A 19,534-nucleotide genomic window follows, 5' to 3' on the forward strand; every position below is an offset into this window, starting at 1 on the left:
AGTTCCTTGGGGTAAATTTCAGCAGTATATTGAGAAAATTCTTGATTATTTAACAAAAACATATCATCAAGATAACGCTTAAGTGTTGTTGAATTTATCAATTAAATGCAATTTCGACGGGTCTTTACTGAGTTTAGCCACAAACTGTGATTCATAACATAAACAAGTCTGCTATTAAAGGGGACAATTAGTGACCATGGGGATACCTACAATCTGTCGATAAACTTTGTTGCAGAAACGTACATATGTTATGATTTTGTGACTGATCGTTTACCTTTTTTGTTTGTTCAAAGTCTTCATCAGAAACCAATGGTCTAACAGTTCTAAGATACTTCTGCAGTGTGGCATCTAAGGCAGGGACAGGTAATTTAGGTAAGGATTCCTGCTGGGCAAACATTCTGCCTATTACTTTTGTAGGCTTCATCTTTTGTTGTTTTCCTATGATGTTTTTTAACTGAAATGATAAAAAAGTTAATGTTTTACGTGGTCATGATTGGTGAAAAAAATGGAGATAGTTGAGCAGCATAAATGTAATGGATTTTAACATGTTTAGATAAATATGGTAGTGTTCCTTAAGCAAGTTTAGTTGGCTCCATACCAAACCTTACACAATATATACTTGACTTAATTTGTAGGTGATGCCCTTTTTAAGTCAGAACATTTTCCTAGTAAACAGCTAGTCTTTGAAGTTTGAGATATATTTTTTTAAGAATGACCATTTTACATTTATGTACCTACATGTACATGTATATGTGAACATACCCCTTTACAATTCTTTTCTGGTTAAAAGCAGTTTATTAAACATGTTAAAGGAACATGGAGAACATTTTAATTAGGTACAAAGAATTAAGAATTCAAAGAATCTGCAAAATAGGAAGTACACAAGTAATGTGTCCATTAATCAAAAAGTTGCCATTAAATACTCATATACTGAGCCAAAAAAGTTTTGCAACAAAAATATAAAATTTCATTTTATTACAAAATCATAACAATCCTGACAATATATGATTTTAATAATAACAAAATGGAATTATGACATGTCAGAAGCAACATGCATGTTTATCACTCAAATTCACTAGGAATTTTTTTTGTATGGGGCGCAGTAGGGTCAAAAGGCTGAAATGTGTAGGAATTACTCGCTACATTGAAGACCTGTTGGTGACCTTCTGCTGTTGTTTTTTCTATGGTCGGGTTGTTGTCTCTTTGACACATTCCCCATTTCCATTCTCAATTTTATTTTCATAGTGTTAAATTCAAAATCAATTTCTCATCCATGCTCTATGTGCATCAAGGAAGGATTGGCAAGCACTTCAGTAGCTGTTATTAGTCAATGCACTACTCTGGTGGCCTGACTAAACTTGTCCCGTGTTGACGTAAAGCGAAGTGGTGCTCCTCCCTTGAGGTTATTTTTTTTTGTCTTTTGGTCTACCAGATCTTGACCTATACTGTGCAGTTGCAAATTGTCAATATCTGTTTGTTAGTCTCTAAACTGTTGACTTATGCACATTCATTCAAGCTGCGACGTTGACAACACTCATTCCTGCAACACAATTCCAAGAGATTTCTGACGGTCATTTTCAGAGAGGCCTGCTTGACGCCCCATGTAATTTTTTTTTAACGTTTATGTGTTTTTCTTACCAATGGTGTGTCTCTAAACATTATTGAAAAATAGATTTCAAATTTCGTTTTAAAAGTACAGGTACAGAAGGTAAAACATCTATTAAACTTCCAAAGCTTAAATGCCGCAAAATCAATCACCCTGCAAAAAGTACCAGTGTTTAAAATTACAGGTAGACATTAGGCAAGAATAAAAAAAAAACTTTTTGATCATTATCATGATTACTGATATTTATTAAATAGTAAAATTCAATTAAAAAGTTGCTTTATCTATAAAAGTAAAATACATTTTGTTTTAATATTAAGTGTTTTTATGGTTTTCTTATTTATGTCAGAACTGACCTGTCATTTTTTTGTTATATGACTTTCTGTCCTATAATATGTTCTATTTCTCACCTATGGTTAAAGAATTGTCATTATTTATTTTTTCTACTCGTAATTACTATAAAATTGCTTTTTTATGACCCATTTCCATAAATATATTCATTAATGTGCTGAGTATGTATAGGTAATGTGCCGAGTTTGTATAGGCCGAGTTTGTATAGGCCGAGTTTGTACTACATTGTATGCCGAGTTTGTGGTGTGTCGAGATGTCCTGTATTCGACACTAGTAATTTCAAAGTCGAAGTTGGACATGTCAAGTTTTCTAACTCTTAACAACATTTTTAAAAATATTCATTTACTAAATATTTATTAAATCAATGGTTGTCATCTTGCTTAGCTCCAAATTTAAAATAAATCCTTCCAATAATGAAACCCTAATTAGCACTTTTATATTCATCAGGACATTTTCAGGCCATTGTCAGAACACTCATTAATTCAAAGTAGAAGTTGATAGGTCAAGTTTTCTTTTATCATGATTATAAATTTAAAAAAAATAAATTTAAAAATAATATTATATTTATCATGTTTATTAAACAAATGTTGTCATCTTGCTTGCTTCTAAATATAAAGTGAACCCTTCCAATAAAGAAAGTATAATTAGCATTAGCATATCCGTCAGGACATTATAATATTATAGTGTAACCCTAATTATTGGTCAGCACCTAATAATAAGAAACATTCATGATATGCTATGTTGGGTTTCATTCCATTAGGTGGTTCTCTAAAAGAAGACTTTTGTATGCATTTCCCATAGGGTACTATGTTAAACTAGATCCCCCGCTGGCGGTCATCTTGGATGTTTGATAAGCGACAAAGTAACAACACTTGGTCAGAATCTCATAAGGAACATTCATGCTATGTTTTGGTTTCATTCCATTCAGTGGTTCTCTAAAAGAAAGCCATTTGTATGTATTTCCAATACATGTAGGGTCCTTTATATATGTTAAACTAAGTCCCCCGCTGGCGGCCATCTTGGATGATGGATCGGCTACAAAGTAACAACACTTGGTCAGCACCTCATAAGGAACATTCATGCTATGTTTGGTTTCATTCCATTCAGTGGTTCTCTAACAGTCAGAGATATATTGCTCTATAGGGTTATTCCAGGAAATAACTTGCATGTGTTATTAGGCCAATTAAAATTAATTGATAGATTTTCATCCCCGCCCGCCCCTCTGAAATCTTCCCGCCCCGATTTTTTTTATTTTTGAAAAAATTATGATTTCCGGATTTTGTATATTTCCGTTACCGGTAACCGTCGATAATTTCGCTTCATGTAAAACTTCCCGTTTTAAAATACGGTTTTTGTATTTCTCAGAGTATTCTTACTAAAATCATTAAGTCGATATATTCTGATCTATGATGACAACATCATTTACCGAGAATAGAGATTGATTACGAGAAGGGCATGAAATATTCGGGTTACGAGTAATATGCTGTGTCCAAAAACGCAAATCGCCGTATGTCACAAATGACACAAATGTTTGTGAATAAAACACCTTGGATTTATTTTATTTATACAATGACTTTGTGTCAAGAAATTTGAACTGTGAATGAAACCCAAAAGCGTAAGAATCGTGGAACACATTTGACTGGAATAAAGAAATTGACACAAGCATGAACTTTTTAGATTGGTGACGGTATATTGAGTTCAGAAAATCGACAAACATACGCATTTTTTATTTATTAATTTATAGCAAGGCAAGCTCTAAGATTTAGATTTAGCCATGCCTTTCGTTTTTTGTAGAAAAACAGCAAACATCCTCTGTCACAATACCCACGATAGAGTCATTAAACAACTTTATGTTTTACATTGTAATTATATTTGCATCTTGCATACTAAGGACCAACCCTATTATTTCAACACTGTTTAAGTTTTCATTTTATTCTGTACTTATCGTACTCGTGTTGCATACCAATGCATTTGCTTCATTTTATTAGGACAACAAAACATTGCTTAGAAAGCAAAATACATTTGATGGAGGTAGTCCAACTGAAGAGAGCATTTCTCCTCATTTCTGCTGTTTACTATAAAATAGGTATCTAAAGCGGCAATTACATGAATAACAGTGATTGCCAATCAGAGATATATATTTACGAATTTGAGAAATCGGTACCAGCATATGGAGTATATGTGTCTCAATTGATACGTTACTCTAGAGCTAGCTCAAAGTACGTTGATTTGTTGAACTAGGAATACTGCTTTCTCAAAAGTTGATAAGACAGGGCTATGAATCAATCAAATTAAAGTCATCACTCAAGCAATTTTATGGTCGCCATCATGAGCTGATTGGCCATTATGACAAAAGTGTGTCAGAAATCATATCTCAGTGATATTCTTCCTCAGTCATAATAACCGAACTGAACAAAGAAATAACATGACGGGAGCCGTATACGGTGCAGGAAATGCTTACCCTTCCGGAGCACCTGATTTCACTCCTGGTTTTTAGTGGAGTTCGTGTTGTTTCCTACTTATTATTTGTAACTGTTGATGTAAATGTCTTTTGGTTTTATGAGTCTTTGGTTACTCCTTGGTTTTGATTGTTACTGTCTTATACAAGACACCTTATGGATGTATTTACATGATATAAGCTTATTATTACACTTGCATATATGAATAAACCGTGACCAGAAGGTTTCATATGAAATAAAATTTAAAAAATAAAATCCTCCCACCCGCCCCATTTTTTTCAAAAATTTGGATGAAAATCTACTAATTAATTTTAGTTGGCCTTACAGATACTTTCACCTTAAATTTTCTAAATCTGTTATAACATATGCTTGCAATTGTCATTTGTAAAATTATTTCACTTATAGTGGTCTCTAGGGAACTCTTGAGTCTTTGTGTAGAAACTAAATGCATACATGTTGTAGTCATGATAACTAATTTTTTAATTAAATTAATACATTTTTGATGGGCCATGGTAAATCAATGAGTTGAGGCTATTAAGGGATAAACTTAGCTGTGATAACAAGGCTCACTTATTAAAGGAATGTAACTTATTATATAAGACACTTGGGAATTACTGAGAAACTTGGGCAGAACCTCATTACATGCTCTGGTCATTATTTCTTACAATAAATTAAACTACATTGTAATTAAGCATGATATATGTCTGAGCAAATGCTTTGAAGTGATATAGAGAAGCTGTGATAACACCCTTTAGTTATTACAGGCATATTTTTTCTGTAATAACATATAGGTGTACTATGCAAAATTGGCAAACTATGAACTGTTATATCTTTAAAGATATAGAAACTAGAGGCTCTAAAGAGCCTGTGTCGCTCACCTTGGTCATTGTGAATATTAAACAAAGGAAGCAGATGGATTCATGACAAAATTGTGTTTTGGTGATTGTGATGTGTTTGTACATCTTACTTAACTAAACAGTCTTGCTGCTTACAATTATCTCTATCTATAATAAACTTGGCCCAGTAGTTTCAGTGGAAAATATTATAAAAATTTACAAATTTTATGAAAATTGTTAAAAATTGACTATAAAGGACAATAACTCCTTAGGGGGTCAATTGACCATTTCGGTTATGTGACTTATTTGTAAATTTTACTTTGCTGAACATTATTGCTGTTTGCAGTTTATCTCTATCTATAATAATACTCAAGATAATAACCAAAAACAGCAAAATTTCCTTAAAATTACTGATTCAGGGGCAGCAACCCAACAACAGGTTGTCCGATTCATCTGAAAATTTCAGGGCAGATAGAACTTGACCTGATAAACATTTTTACCTCTGTCAGATTTGCTCTAAATGCATTGGTTTTTGAGTTGTAAGCCAAAAACTGCATTTTACCCCTATGTTTTATTTTTAGCCGTGGCGGCCATCTTGATTTGATGGCCGGGTCACCGGACACATTTTTTAAACTAGATACCCCAAAGATGATTGTGGCCAAGTTTGGAATAATTTGGCCCAGTAGTTTATAATTAGGAGGAGAAGATTTTTGTAAAAGATAACTAAGATTTACGAAAAATGGTTAAAAATTAACTATAAAGGGCAATAACTCCTAAAGGGGTCAACTGACCATTTCGGTCATGTTGACTTATTTGTAAATCGTACTTTGCTGAACATTATTGCTGTTTACAGTTTATCTCTATCTATAATAATATTCAAGATAATAACCAAAAACAGCAAAATTTCTTTAAAATACCAATTCAGGGGCAGCAACCCAGCAACGGGTTGTCCGTTTCATGTGAAAATTTGAGGGCAGATAGATCTTGACCTGATAAACAATTTCACCCTGTCAGATATGCCCTAAATGCTTTAGTTTTTGAGTTATAAGCCAAAAACTGCATTTTACCCCATTGTTCTATTTTTAGCCATGGCAGCCATCTTGGTTGGTTGGTCGGGTCATCGGACACAATTTTTAAACTAGATACCCAAATGATGATTTTGGCCAAGTTTGGTTTAATTTGGCCAAGTAGTTTCAGAGGAGAAGATTTTTGTAAAAATTATTGACGACGGACGACAGACGATGGACAACGGACGCAAAGTGATGGGAAAAGCTCACTTGGCCCTTTGGGCCAGGTGAGCTAAAAAGTAATATCAATAGAACTTTTATACATTCTAACTGAACTAATGATGTATATTGTCCCTTTGAAACATGTAACATACATATATTATCACAGTTCTTTGATTTTTTAGTCCACAATAACAAATGTATGTTATTTTTCTGTAATAACCCTATAGAGTTATATCCCTGACTGTCTAAAAGAAGTCATTTGTATGCATTTCCCATAGGGTCCTATATATGTAACACTCCCAAATGTGTCCTTCCCCCCAAATGTGTCCGATTTCCCCAAACGTGTCTATTCTCCCCAAACGTGTCCGTAATATTCAATAATCCCCAAACGTGTCCGATTTCAGAACCCCCAAACGTGTCCAATAATTGTTTTTCCCCAAAACGTGTCCACTATTACACGCCAGAACGTCTCACGTCTTTTAGCTCAAATACATGTATGTCCTAAATGAAATCGATAACGTTTACGGCTATTCTATTAAGAGGGAAGCAATTGATGAGGTAGCCATTTATTAGCATTAGTTTGTTCAATGCCGGTTGTTAATGATTATCATAATTGCAAATTTAATCTGTATCATATGAATTAAATTTTGACTGAAATTGCTTATTGTCCAGTTGCAAGTATTTCATGCTCATTAATACCGAACATACAAATAATTAAAGGTAGTTGAATTAAGTGTTTACTGTGTAAATTATTTGTTTATTATAAACTCCGGTGATGTCTTTTATATCAATCCGACAGCGATCGTTCAGCATTATTTACTTCCAATTATTCAACATTTCTGATATTTTAAAAGCTCATAAAATCATAAACTGTTATTCAGTTATTTTTAATAAATTTTAGGTTTCGAGCATCACTTTAGACACACGATTAAACATAACGTCCAGTGCCAAATATTTCATGCATTACTTGAATGACATCATGTTAAAAATTTAGATAGGTTTTACAACTGTATTATCATACCGGGTGCCAGTCTTCATTTGTCAACACTGGTATCACGCAGTACTTTGATAGTGAACAAATGTATTCTGCGAAATTGTTTAGTAAAACTCCCTGGACGATATGACCAGCTACAAATATTACAATAAAGAAGATATCGTTGATTACAGAAACAATCCTGCTATGAACAAAGGAACTGCTGTTTTAGTTGCGGTTTCTAGCGAAGAGGAGTAGTAATACAAATAGATAAGTGTCCTAGACGAGGCACATTTTATAAGATGATATAACAGACTTCTGTTTTCAAATAAACAGACACTAGATGAGAATGGCACAATAAAAATGTATTTTTACTAATTGCAAATTAAATTTGTACTGTATCTATTAACTTTAGACTGTTGATTGCGTATTTTAAGTTGCAAGTATTTCATGCATATTTAGAGAGAACATACAAGTTTTAATGTTTTAATGTTTTTACAGTTGTAGTGTATAAATTAACTTTAAACTGTTGATTGCGTATTGTCCAGTTGCAAGTATGTCATGCATATTTAGAGAGAACATACAAGTTTTAATGATTTTACATTTCTAGTGTATAAATTAACTTTAGACTGGTGATTGCGTATTGTCCAATTGTTTCATGCATATTTATAGAGAAAATAAATGTTCTAATGCGCAGAGAAAGGGACATTTTGACCAGGTATATGTACAGTTAATATAAACATGTTTGCTTATAATTTACATACAACATAGACGAAATGACGCCCCCACTTTTACCCAGCTTGTACTGCCGGTTTAAAAAAGACCTTACGACTTTATCTTTATTTTTAATGAAATGGTAAAATTATTATCATTAATGAAATAGCAATAGCCAAATAACGCTTGACACGTTTGGGAGATTGGACACGTTTAGGGGTAAGTTGAAAAATGGACACGTTTGGGCGCCCATATATGTTTTGCAGTTCAGTGACGTCGATGTGGACACGTTTTGGGGGGAAGGACACGTTTATGAGTGTTACATATATGTTAAACTAAGTTCCCTGCTGGCAGCCATCTTGGATGATGGATCGGCTACAAAGTAACAACACTTGGTCAGCACCTCATAAGGAACATTCATGCCATGTTTGGTTTTATTCTATTCAGTGATTCTCTAGAAGAAGTTCAAAATGTAAAATGTTAACGACGACGACGGGCCAGGTGAGCTAAAAAGTGTAAGACCTGCTTTAATATATTCTAATGCAGTTTAAGCAAGTTGAATTAGTTTGAATAATTTCAACGGGCAATCTTTTTTTCTTCTTTATGTCAGACCAAGATTTATCATCAACAAGGTATTTTGTATCCAAATATGCTCTTGTATAAATATAAATTGATTTGTTCTCTTCAATAGACTTTTGTTTAAAGTAAAAACAAATAGAAAAAACAATGCGAGTTTAAATACATCTAGTCCTATGATCATGATGATCCATTCATTAGCATATTAATCTATTGTAATAAAAATTCATAATATCTAATACAATTTGTAGATTTAGCTAACAAGGTCCTTATATTTGTATAAAATAACATTTTTTCATAGTGGAAAGTTGTTTTAACCTTAAATAAGCTACAATTAAAAATTGCTTGCTAGTCCCTCTCTGTGATTACCTTTAGAGAACTTTGGTTCATTCCCCAATCAATCTATCATGAAGGGAAGATAATTAATACGGATTTCAATCATAGTCTTTTTCAAAAATGATGAACGGTTCTTTATATTGGTATGTAATCATTTTAAACGTTTCAAATTTATGAAATTATATTCATACATCAATGTTTTTGATACACCAATAACAAAAACTGAAATATATTGAATCGATACATTTTGTAACTATTCAAATTGATATCAGAAACCTAATTAAACTTAATTATAAAATAATGAACCTGTTATAGGGAGACAATACTCGCATAACTTTTTCGAATTGGCACATAATACAACGGAATGTCACTCTTGCATACAAATGGCACATCAATATATTAATTAACTGTGCAATCGCGCTCCACCTTCAATGATGATTCTAAATTATAAATATAACCAACAGTTGTTAATCTATAGATAGTAAAGACTAATGAAATCCAACCCACTGTTAAAATATTTCTTTGCATTTTTTTAAAACTTCCTCAGTAAAATGCTTGAGCCACTTGACTTTCATAGCTCATAATTAACGTTTTTACACAATATTTAAATAAAGTAGCTAAAGATTATTCGCTTCTCAAAGTGTAAGACGCGATAAAAATTGTATGCTTGCACCATCTTACCCAAAAACATATTTAATTAAGTTCTGAACATTTCGACATTTCTTCGTTAAAACCGGTTTTAAACAAATCACAAGTACGTGTTAAGATCCGACTAAATACCCATATCCCGATATCGTCAGGTTAATTTGCTACATTCATGTCTTTTGTTTCCCCGACAAGGTCCGAATTTTGTAACTCAACCATTATATTTTCGATAAAATTATTTATCATTCAAATGATATATTACACCTTTCCTATAACAAAATTCATATTTCAAGGAGTTTGATTGAAAACAGTTAAAGATCTTAAATAAATCTGACTGCAGTCTTTTCAAGCAAATTTATGTTATTAAATTTTTTGTTTAGGTCTAAGTTTTCACCATGTTCACACCCCAACGATATTTTTCATATAATTTTTTTTTAATTTTATCATTATACTGAACTTTAAGTTTCACATTTATCTAAAGTTGAAAGATCATTATTTATTACCTTAAGTAGTTGTTACTTTATCATATGGTACAAAAATCATTCCAAAAAATCAATTTGTGTTGGCCCTAGGTGACTTTTAAAATGTGGATATCATTGAAAAAGCTCCAAAGTATCTCCCTTTGATGCAAAAAATGCAACAAACACAAATGGCACAGCCTCGCTTTCTACCTGTTTCTAAGCCTTGTACAAATAACATTGATATTTTGAGACAATGTATGGTTATTCTTTATATACTGCAACTCTTATAACTGTTCAAAATGAAGTATTTAGGGTAAAAACCGTCATTCTTTAATTGTGAGCGGACAACGTAAAATTGCCGTGAACCTGTATGTTTTATTGACGTCATAAAGATAACTCTACGGAAACACATTGTCAACGTCATAAACAAGGTGATATACGGTCAGTGACTGTATATATATATCACAAATGAATGTACGGTCAATGCAATTTGACTGCTCAAATAACACAGCTGCAGTATATTGAATTTTAAGTTTCACAAAATCTAAAGTTGAAAGATCATAACCATATTGAATATTAAAAAGTTATCATGGTTATCTGGTTATTGAAGTTAGAATTAGTCCGACCATAGATTTTCAGGTCCCTTCAGGTCTTTTCTTTTCTCCGTTCAGGTCCAGCTTTTGGCATCAAAAATTTGTTTTTTATTTAAAACATTTGAATTATCATGATTAATATAATTAATAAAATTCCAACTTGAAGAAATTCTATCCAATAATAAAAAAGTTATTGCAATTTGAATAATTTTAGTCGTATATTTTCAGGTCTTTTCAGCACAGGCACTTGTTTCTATCCATAGGAAGGTCGACTATCCATATATGGATAGACAAGTGCCTGTGCTTTTCAGGTCCACTTTCGGATCTTTAGTGTGCATGTTGTAACCCCTAATTATTCTCTCTTTTTTTTTTTTTTTTATTATTTTCCACAAAAAAAAAACGAAATAAGAAGAGTTGCAGCATGGATAACATCTTTTAATCTAATAACGTATGGATAAGAACAAAAAAATACCAAATGAGAGGAAAAAAAACCTAACACATTAAAGAATAGTTTATTTATTAAATGAAAGTTTGACAAAAAACTGTGTTCATGCCGCAAAAATGCCAAAATTGAAATGACTGGTATAACACAAATGTCAGAAGTATTACCTACCATACATATGATACACTTACCACAGAAGATCTAACTACCCGATGCATAACTGTGTCCTATGTTTTTAACCCAGATAAGGTTCAATTTATGCTGTTATGTACACACGTACTAAATGGTTCAAAGTCTAAGACAACGTTCTACATTGTAAACCAGAGAATTATCCCCCTTTGTTTATATTCCTCTTCAACTCGATCTTGCGCAATGGAAGATCATTTTGGCGGGAAATTAAACTATAAACTAGGCCACATTTTTTAGGGGGGGGGGGGATAGGACCTTTATCGGGACTCCGGGATCGGGTCTTTTTAAGCTCGGGATTTCGGGATTGACCTTTTCGTGATCCGGGAATCCTTTTTTTCCGATTTCGGGACGTCGGGATTAACTTTATTTAAATTCGGGACCTCGGGATTTTGTTTTTTTAAGTCCGGGATTTCGGGATCAGGACCCCTCCTATCCCCCCTCTTTTTTAGATCCATTTAGTATATATTTCCTTTTAAGTTATACTCATGAATGGATCTAAGTCAACCCTAATCACTTCCTGTTATTAAATTTGCTTTTGCGAATCTCACATTAGAAATAGTATATTAAACAGAGACATTGTATACTAATCACTGATTATACAAATTCACTGTACATATATGACCCTTATATATATATATATGTGACCGTATAACATGTATACATATGTAGAATCCCTGAAATTTTCAGAGATTCTGTATAACCACTGGGTAGTTTAGGGATTATATATAATCACCAAAATTTTCAGGGATTATGTATAATCACTAGAAAAAACATCTATTTATAAAGAAAATTAATAAAAAAAAAAAATATCATATAAAATCAAATAAAAACATATTATCATTATCATTATAAAGTAACATAAATTGTAAAATGTTATAGCATAATAAATAAAAAAATTATAACCCCAATTTTTCAAAATGTTTATAGGCACACTATATTAAAATGTGAAACACAATATTAAACATATATAGCCTTTGTATGTGGTCGATACAGGGATATGGGTCATTTTCAAAAAATGTCGAATTTTGAAATTGAAAAATTTATTAAAAGTTACTTATTCAAACAACCCTCTACATAAGCAAATCAAAACAAACAGTACTTTAAGAACAACATATTAAAAGATGCAATCTTAATGATGTCATACAAGAATATCTTGAAACATTTTTTGATCGGTGGTGCAATATTTTGTCTATCCTGTTACCATTTTCAAAAGAAATTTTGGGTTATTAAGAAAAGGTTTAGATAAAATGTTAAGCTTGTTTTACGTTACCAATTAGATGGTTTTCAAGAGAATAAACTTCTATATATATTCATTCTGTAAAATAATGGATTATTTGCTAATTTTCTAGGTTGTACTGAAAAATGGCTCTAAAAATTGGTTTTCAAAGGTTGTAAAAATTACCACAAAACAGATGTTCCCTAATTATCTTCACCATTTGCTCTACATGTATCTCAAATAAGATGCTTTGTGGATTTACAAATAGAACATGAATATCCATTTGACGCTGGCTTTTAATAAACAAACAACACATGTAAAGTTATCGCTATAAAGGGAATCTTGATATTATTAATTTTGAAGTCTTCAACTTTATCTCGAAACCCTGTGTTGGTTATATCATCCTCAGTGTTTAAAAGCCAAATTATTTCATTTGGCAAGGAATATGAAAGAAAAAAATGATAATTTAAATTATTCATAATCCCTGAAATCATATGAGGGAATTTGAAGAATAATTATTAAAATTTTCAGTGATTATGTAAAATCGCTGGTCATGTTCAGGGATTATATATAATTACTAATGATTTTAATGATTCTACATATTCCCTGAAAAATCAGGGATTCTACATAATCGCTGATTATACAAATTCACTGTAACATAATATATATATTTATACGTCTCTGTATTAAATTAGATTTATTCAATCATAGATGCGGGCATAGATGTAATACATCTATGATTCAATACATTTAAAAAAAAAAGTTAACCGTCATGTCAAATATGTTTCCAAATGATCACCTGAAAATTTTCTCCTAATTAAGTTGTATCACTATGTGTATATCATGGGCAAATTCAGGTGGGAGGCGGATGGCTATGAACCCCCTTTTTGTTGAAAAAAATGTTGATTATACAGGGAATCACGAAAGCTTGACTGGAGCGGGTCCCCTTTTAGCTGGGACATTCAGTTGTCCACCCCTTATTAAAATTTATGGATCCGGCAATGTAATATATGTCGTTCTTTCTTAACTATATTAAATATTATATAACTATGACTATAGGTACTTAATTTCAGTAAATATCATATATTAGAATGGGTACATTTTTAGGCAAAAATGTGAAACCTCTGCCGCAGCCTTTCTGTGAGATCAGAGGTATATAATTTTGGGTCTTATTCGTCTTGTAAACAGTGAAAACGTATTTTTCTTATTAAACCTAGCTTTAAGAGTAAAGACTTTTATAAACAATGCAACTTTTAGTAGCGTTAGAAGAATACGGCACGTATAGTTGGTTGATTGTCGAGTTTTGCTGGCATGAATTATCATTGATATGGTTATTTTTTATAAATTAACTGTTTACACAATTTAAATTTTTTGAAATACTAAGGCTTTTCTACCTCAGGCATAGATTACCTTAGCTGTATTTGGAAACTTTTAGGAATTTTGGTCCTCAATGGTCTTCAACTTCGTACTTTATTTGGCCTTTTTAACTTTTTTGGATTCGAGCGTCACTGATGAGTCTTCTGTAGACGAAACGAGCGTCTGGCGTATATATACAAAATTTAGTCCTGGTATTTATGATGAGTTTTTTTATCATTCAATAAAAAGGGAAATGTTAAAATTACTGAACTTCAAGGTCAAAAAAGGCAAGTCCATAAACACTGACAACTATATCAACCAACGGGTAGTCCTGCTCTTCGTGTTTTCAAGCACTTAAGGTGGTACCTAACACTTTAACTAAAATTAATTTGGCTCGTTTAATTTTCTTAAAATTTTGACAAAGTATTTACTTTCATCCTTTGACAAAAATATAAATTTTAAAAAATTTGTACCAACCGTTTAATCAGAAAAATTACACTGGTCATATATAGCAGTTTGACATTTGACACTTATTTTGATCATTGAGAAGCTTAATATTCCCATATGAACACAACGTCATTAAAACGTTCTGCTAATTTTACAGAGTTATCTCCCTCTAGTGTTATGTACCACCTTAATAAAAAAATATAAAACAATTACGAGAGACCTTTTGGCAGTGCTTCTATAGTCATGTAGCGTGATGTTAAACAAATGGAGTACACGAAATTAATCTATGAATAAACTCATCATAAATACCAGGTCTAAATATAGTATATACGCCAGACGCGCGTTTCCTCTACAAAGGACTCACCAGTGACGCTCGAATCCAAAAAATTTAAAAAGGCCAAATAAAGTACGAAGTTGAAGAGCATTGAGCTAAGGTAATCTATGCCTGAGGTAGAAAAGCCTTAGTATTTCAAAAAATTCAAAAAATTGTAAACAGTAAATTTATAAATATAACCATATCAATGACAATTCATGTCAGCACAAAAGTGCTGACTACTGGGCTTTTGATACCCTCGTGGAAATAAATCTCCACCAGCAGTGGCATCGACCCAGTGATTGTAAATAAACTCATCATTATACCAGGACTAAATTTAGTATATACGCTAGACGCGCGTTTCGTCTACAAAAGACTCTTCAGTGAAAGCAGTGAAAATTTGAAATTCTTGGAGAGATGAGTAAAAGAGGGACGAAAGATACCAAAGGGACAGTCAAACTCATAAATCTAAAACAAACTGACAACGCCATGGCTAAAAGTGAAAAAGACAAACAGAAAAACAATAGTACACATGACACAACACAGAAAACTAAAGAATAAACAACACGAACCCCACCAAAAACTAGGGGTGATCTCAGGTGCTCCGGAAGGGTAAGCAGATCCTGCTCCACATGTGGCACCCGTCGTGTTGCTTATGTGATTACAAATCCGGTAAATAGTCTAATTCGGTAGGTCACATTCATGAAAGGGAAGGGGATTGTAGTTACGACGTAAGGAACATATCCGATATCATTTGTGAAACGGTTATTACATAACGGTCAACCAACTCGTGATGGCGTCCGTAAAATTTACGAAGGGATGATTTCAACTTCACCATTTGGAACTCTTGGTTTAATAGCTTCCTTGTGAGCAGTAACCCTCTATCAAGAAAATCATGATAGGAAATGCAAGCACGGAAATATCGTATCAATTGGGAGATATATACCCCGTATGCAGGTGCTGCTGGAATGTTGCTACTTAGAAATGGAAAGTTCACAATTGGAAAGCTGAAATCATCTCTTTTGTCGTAAAGTTTTGTTTTCAACCGACCCTCATTGTCAATTTCTAGATGTAAGTCAAGATATGAAGCCGACTTAACTGTATCTGTAGTATCCTTTATCTCCAATTCGATGGGATAGATGCGTTCCACATAGTCACCAAATTTTGAATTGTTTAGTGAAAGAACGTCATCTATATAGCGGAAAGTAGAGTTAAAGGATATTGCTAACTTCTTATCTTTCTTCCTAAGAAGTTCCTGCATGAAGTCAGCCTCATAATAATAAAGAAACAAGTCGGCAAGTAGAGGGGCACAGTTTGTTCCCATTGGGATGCCTACAGTCTGTTGAAAAACACGTCCTTCGAACGTTACAAATATGTTGTCAATCAAGAAATCAAGCATCTTGATAATATCGGTTTCAGAGAATTTTTTGTTTGAATCAGAGTGATTCTTTACAAAGTATAATGTATCCCTCCCTAAGACAAGATACTTGTATCTACGTTGGCCATTCTTTTTGATGAAGCAAAGTAATACCAACTCTTTCAATTTGTCTTTTAGTTTGGAATGTGGAATACTTGTGTAAAGAGTAGAAAAGTCAAATGTTTTAATACTGTTACAAGATGAAAGAGAGTTAGATTGTATGTACTCTAAAAGATCTTTGGAATTTTTAAGTATCCACATCTGATTCACGCCACCTCTAGAATAGGCAGTTTCACAATAACTTTGAAGCCCGTCTTTGATTGCTGATAAAATAGAATGTTAATAGTTTAGAAAGAGGTTTCGTGGAGCACTTGGAAGACCCAGCAATATACCGTTGTTTGTAAGGACACTTATGTAGTTTAGGTATCCAATACAGTGATGGAAGATCCAGTTCTTCATCTTTGGTTTAAATATCAAAGGAACAAAGAACAGACCTATGATTATCCAGGATTTCCTCTTTGGTAAGTGTCGTGAGGGTATATGTTGAGTTTCCAAGTGAATTGTCTATACCTAATTCGTTTATCGGGCAATGAATGTAGTGACTTTTACAGACAAAAACGATGTTATTTGGGGCTTTGTCTGCGGGGACAACAACATATTTATCATGGAGGTCGGATAAGTGTTTAGCAACATTTGGGTCTTTAAATATTGACGTAGCATGGGCATTGATGGACCCATTCAGTTTCTTAATTCTGATTTGTATTAACGACCTCACTGCCTTAATCCATTCGGATAGAGTGTCTACGTCTTCCTTTTCACGTTTAACCCATTGCCTGGCATAGTCCTCGACTGAGTCCATCAAAATTTTAAAGTTGTATTTCCAATTGATGGATTTAGGCTCACGATATTTCGGACCTTTCGATAACACATTTCGTAGAGAAGTGTTATTAACAATGTTAAGGTCACTGGTAATAACGTGTTGACATACAAACGAAAAAAGAAGTTTTTTAGTTGATGCACATGCAGTTGATATCGATAATGTTAAAAGGGCAATCTGACATATGATAATGAATGACACATAATAAATAGACTTACAGAATTATAGATATATACCCAAAGTTATCCTGGTCTTAATTAAGGTACTATTATCGTAACAGGAATCTCCACTGAAATGGCTGTACCAGTGAAGAAATACGCTAACAGCCTGTGCAATATTGTTATTGAGTAAAATTTAAAAAAAAATGGGCATTGGCTGCCAAATTTATGTTCATCGATTTCACTCAAATTCTGATGTTTGATTTATACCATACTAAAACACCTCCAAATTATAAAAAGCATAATACAAACAATTTACAAGACATGGGCTCGATAAAATATATATCATCATTTCATGTATATTTTAGTCTAGATACAATCTTATTAACTATCTGGAAGATTGACGATGGTTAAATAACCCGATATAAACATACTTATATATATAAATAGATAACGAACTCGTGTAATATTTTTTCTTGTTCTGTTTAATTTCATATAATAGGTTAAAAAAATATTTATCATCGTATTTACCTATTCAAAAACCAATGTGGACCTTTGTTTCACTTTCAATATAATGATGACAGACTTTTCCTTGAAATAACTGAACATGCATAATTCATGCGATTTCCATCTCTGGATAATGGGTTAAATTGAAAGTCACATGAATTCGGATTAAATGAGGCCGAATTATTTTCATGACTTGAATAATTCATTCTCGATGTTTCTTAGCTTATTTTGACAAAATTGAACCATACTAGCTGCTAAAAACGCATTATTTTTTTTTTCACTATATCACATTCATTAATAATTGAGCAACAACACAATTGTATGTTTTTTTATTTATCTTGCAGTTTTAGCTAGTGCCTTTGATGTCTGAAATAATAATTATGTATATGAACGCAAAACGCGTTTTTTAAAGCGATATTACAATCAAATGTTTATATGAAGTTATCCTGAATATTTATACATATTTTTTTTATTTGAGTCCGAAGCGCTATTCTTGATTTGCAATTATGAGCCCATATCCCAAAACTGTGACACTGATATGTATGGGAGACATATATACACATGTATGTATATGTCTCTAGATGTATAAATACTCGAGTAGCCATATGCATATGCTAAAATTTAAAGGGGCATTAGCTGTCAAATTCATGGTCATCGATTTGACTCAAATTCTCATATTTGATTTATAACAATGTAAAACATTTATCCAAACTATCAAAAGTCTAAAATAAACAGTTTACAGAGCATGGGGTAGATAATATTTAGGTTCGTTTCGTGTGTATTTTAGTCCAGAATCTAATTAACTATCGATTTGACCTCAGATGATCATATAAGCGATGTAAACATAAATAATTACATTATATGTATGTTTCATTATAATACTTTATTCTGATTGGCTAACTGCACATCACGTGTTATTCCTTAAGCAATTGCATCACTCAATAAAACTTAATATTCATGAAAACACGTGGTTCCACAAAAAAGTGCACAGGTGAATTAGATAAAAAAAAAAATCGTGTTTTCATGATCATAGCTAAAAATGTAATTATAAGTATTGAATGCTTCTTTTTGTAACTTCACAGGGTTGTAAAAGCGTTGATCGTGGGTACATTTTTAGAATGAAGCGCTTCCGCGCTTCATACAAAATGTACTTCGGTCAACGCTTTTACACCCCAATAAAGTTACAAAAAGAAGCATTCAATTCTTAAATAAAGATATAAATAGATTAAACCAACACGTTCAATTGGATTTTTATAGGTCTGTTTAATTTTATTTTATAGATTAATAAACAGCTGCGCCATGAGCGCATGATACGCCCGACGTCTTGTGTGGAAGTTTTATGCAATGATCATAAATAGTTTCTGAGAAAGTTTTAAGCAATTACCATTTATTGCTTTTGAGACACGGCGGGACATGTGACCCCCCCCCCCCCCCCCCCCCCCACCCTGTTTTCTTTTTACAAATATCACCAAAATAAAATTTTGAATCAAACCAAAAAGTATACAGATCTTTAGATTAATATAACAAAGAAGTGTGTACAGTTTCAAGCAATAATCATAAATTGTTTTTGAGATACGGCGCGACATGTAAAAAAAAACCCTCCCCTTTTTTACAAAATACTCAATAACTCAAAAATAAAATTTTGAGTCACCACCAAAAAGTATACAGATCTTTAGATTAATATAACAAAGAAGTGTGTAAAGTTTTAAGCAATAATCATAAATCGTTTTTGAGATACGGCACGACATGTAAAAAAAACCTCCCCCTTTTTTACAAAATACTCAATAACTCAAAAATGAAATTTTGAATCATCACCAAAAAGTATACAGATCTTTA

General features: G+C 32.5%; 1 protein-coding gene across 1 annotated transcript in view; it reads right to left on the bottom strand.

Annotated features, from left to right (window-relative positions):
* The window catches only part of LOC139511400 (carnitine O-acetyltransferase-like), a 41,490-nt gene extending 29,924 nt beyond the window's left edge, over window positions 1–11,566 (bottom strand). The window contains exons 1-2 of the mRNA XM_071298100.1: window positions 11,410–11,566; window positions 275–454 (exon numbers count right to left, since the gene is read on the bottom strand). Coding sequence (XP_071154201.1) covers window positions 275–454; window positions 11,410–11,436 — 207 coding nt within the window. The 5' untranslated portion in view covers window positions 11,437–11,566. The remainder of the gene's footprint in view (window positions 1–274; window positions 455–11,409) is intronic.
* Between the last annotated feature and the right edge of the window lie 7,968 nt (window positions 11,567–19,534).

This window comes from Mytilus edulis, chromosome 2 (genome assembly GCF_963676685.1).
Source record: "Mytilus edulis chromosome 2, xbMytEdul2.2, whole genome shotgun sequence".
Taxonomy (NCBI): domain Eukaryota; kingdom Metazoa; phylum Mollusca; class Bivalvia; order Mytilida; family Mytilidae; genus Mytilus; species Mytilus edulis.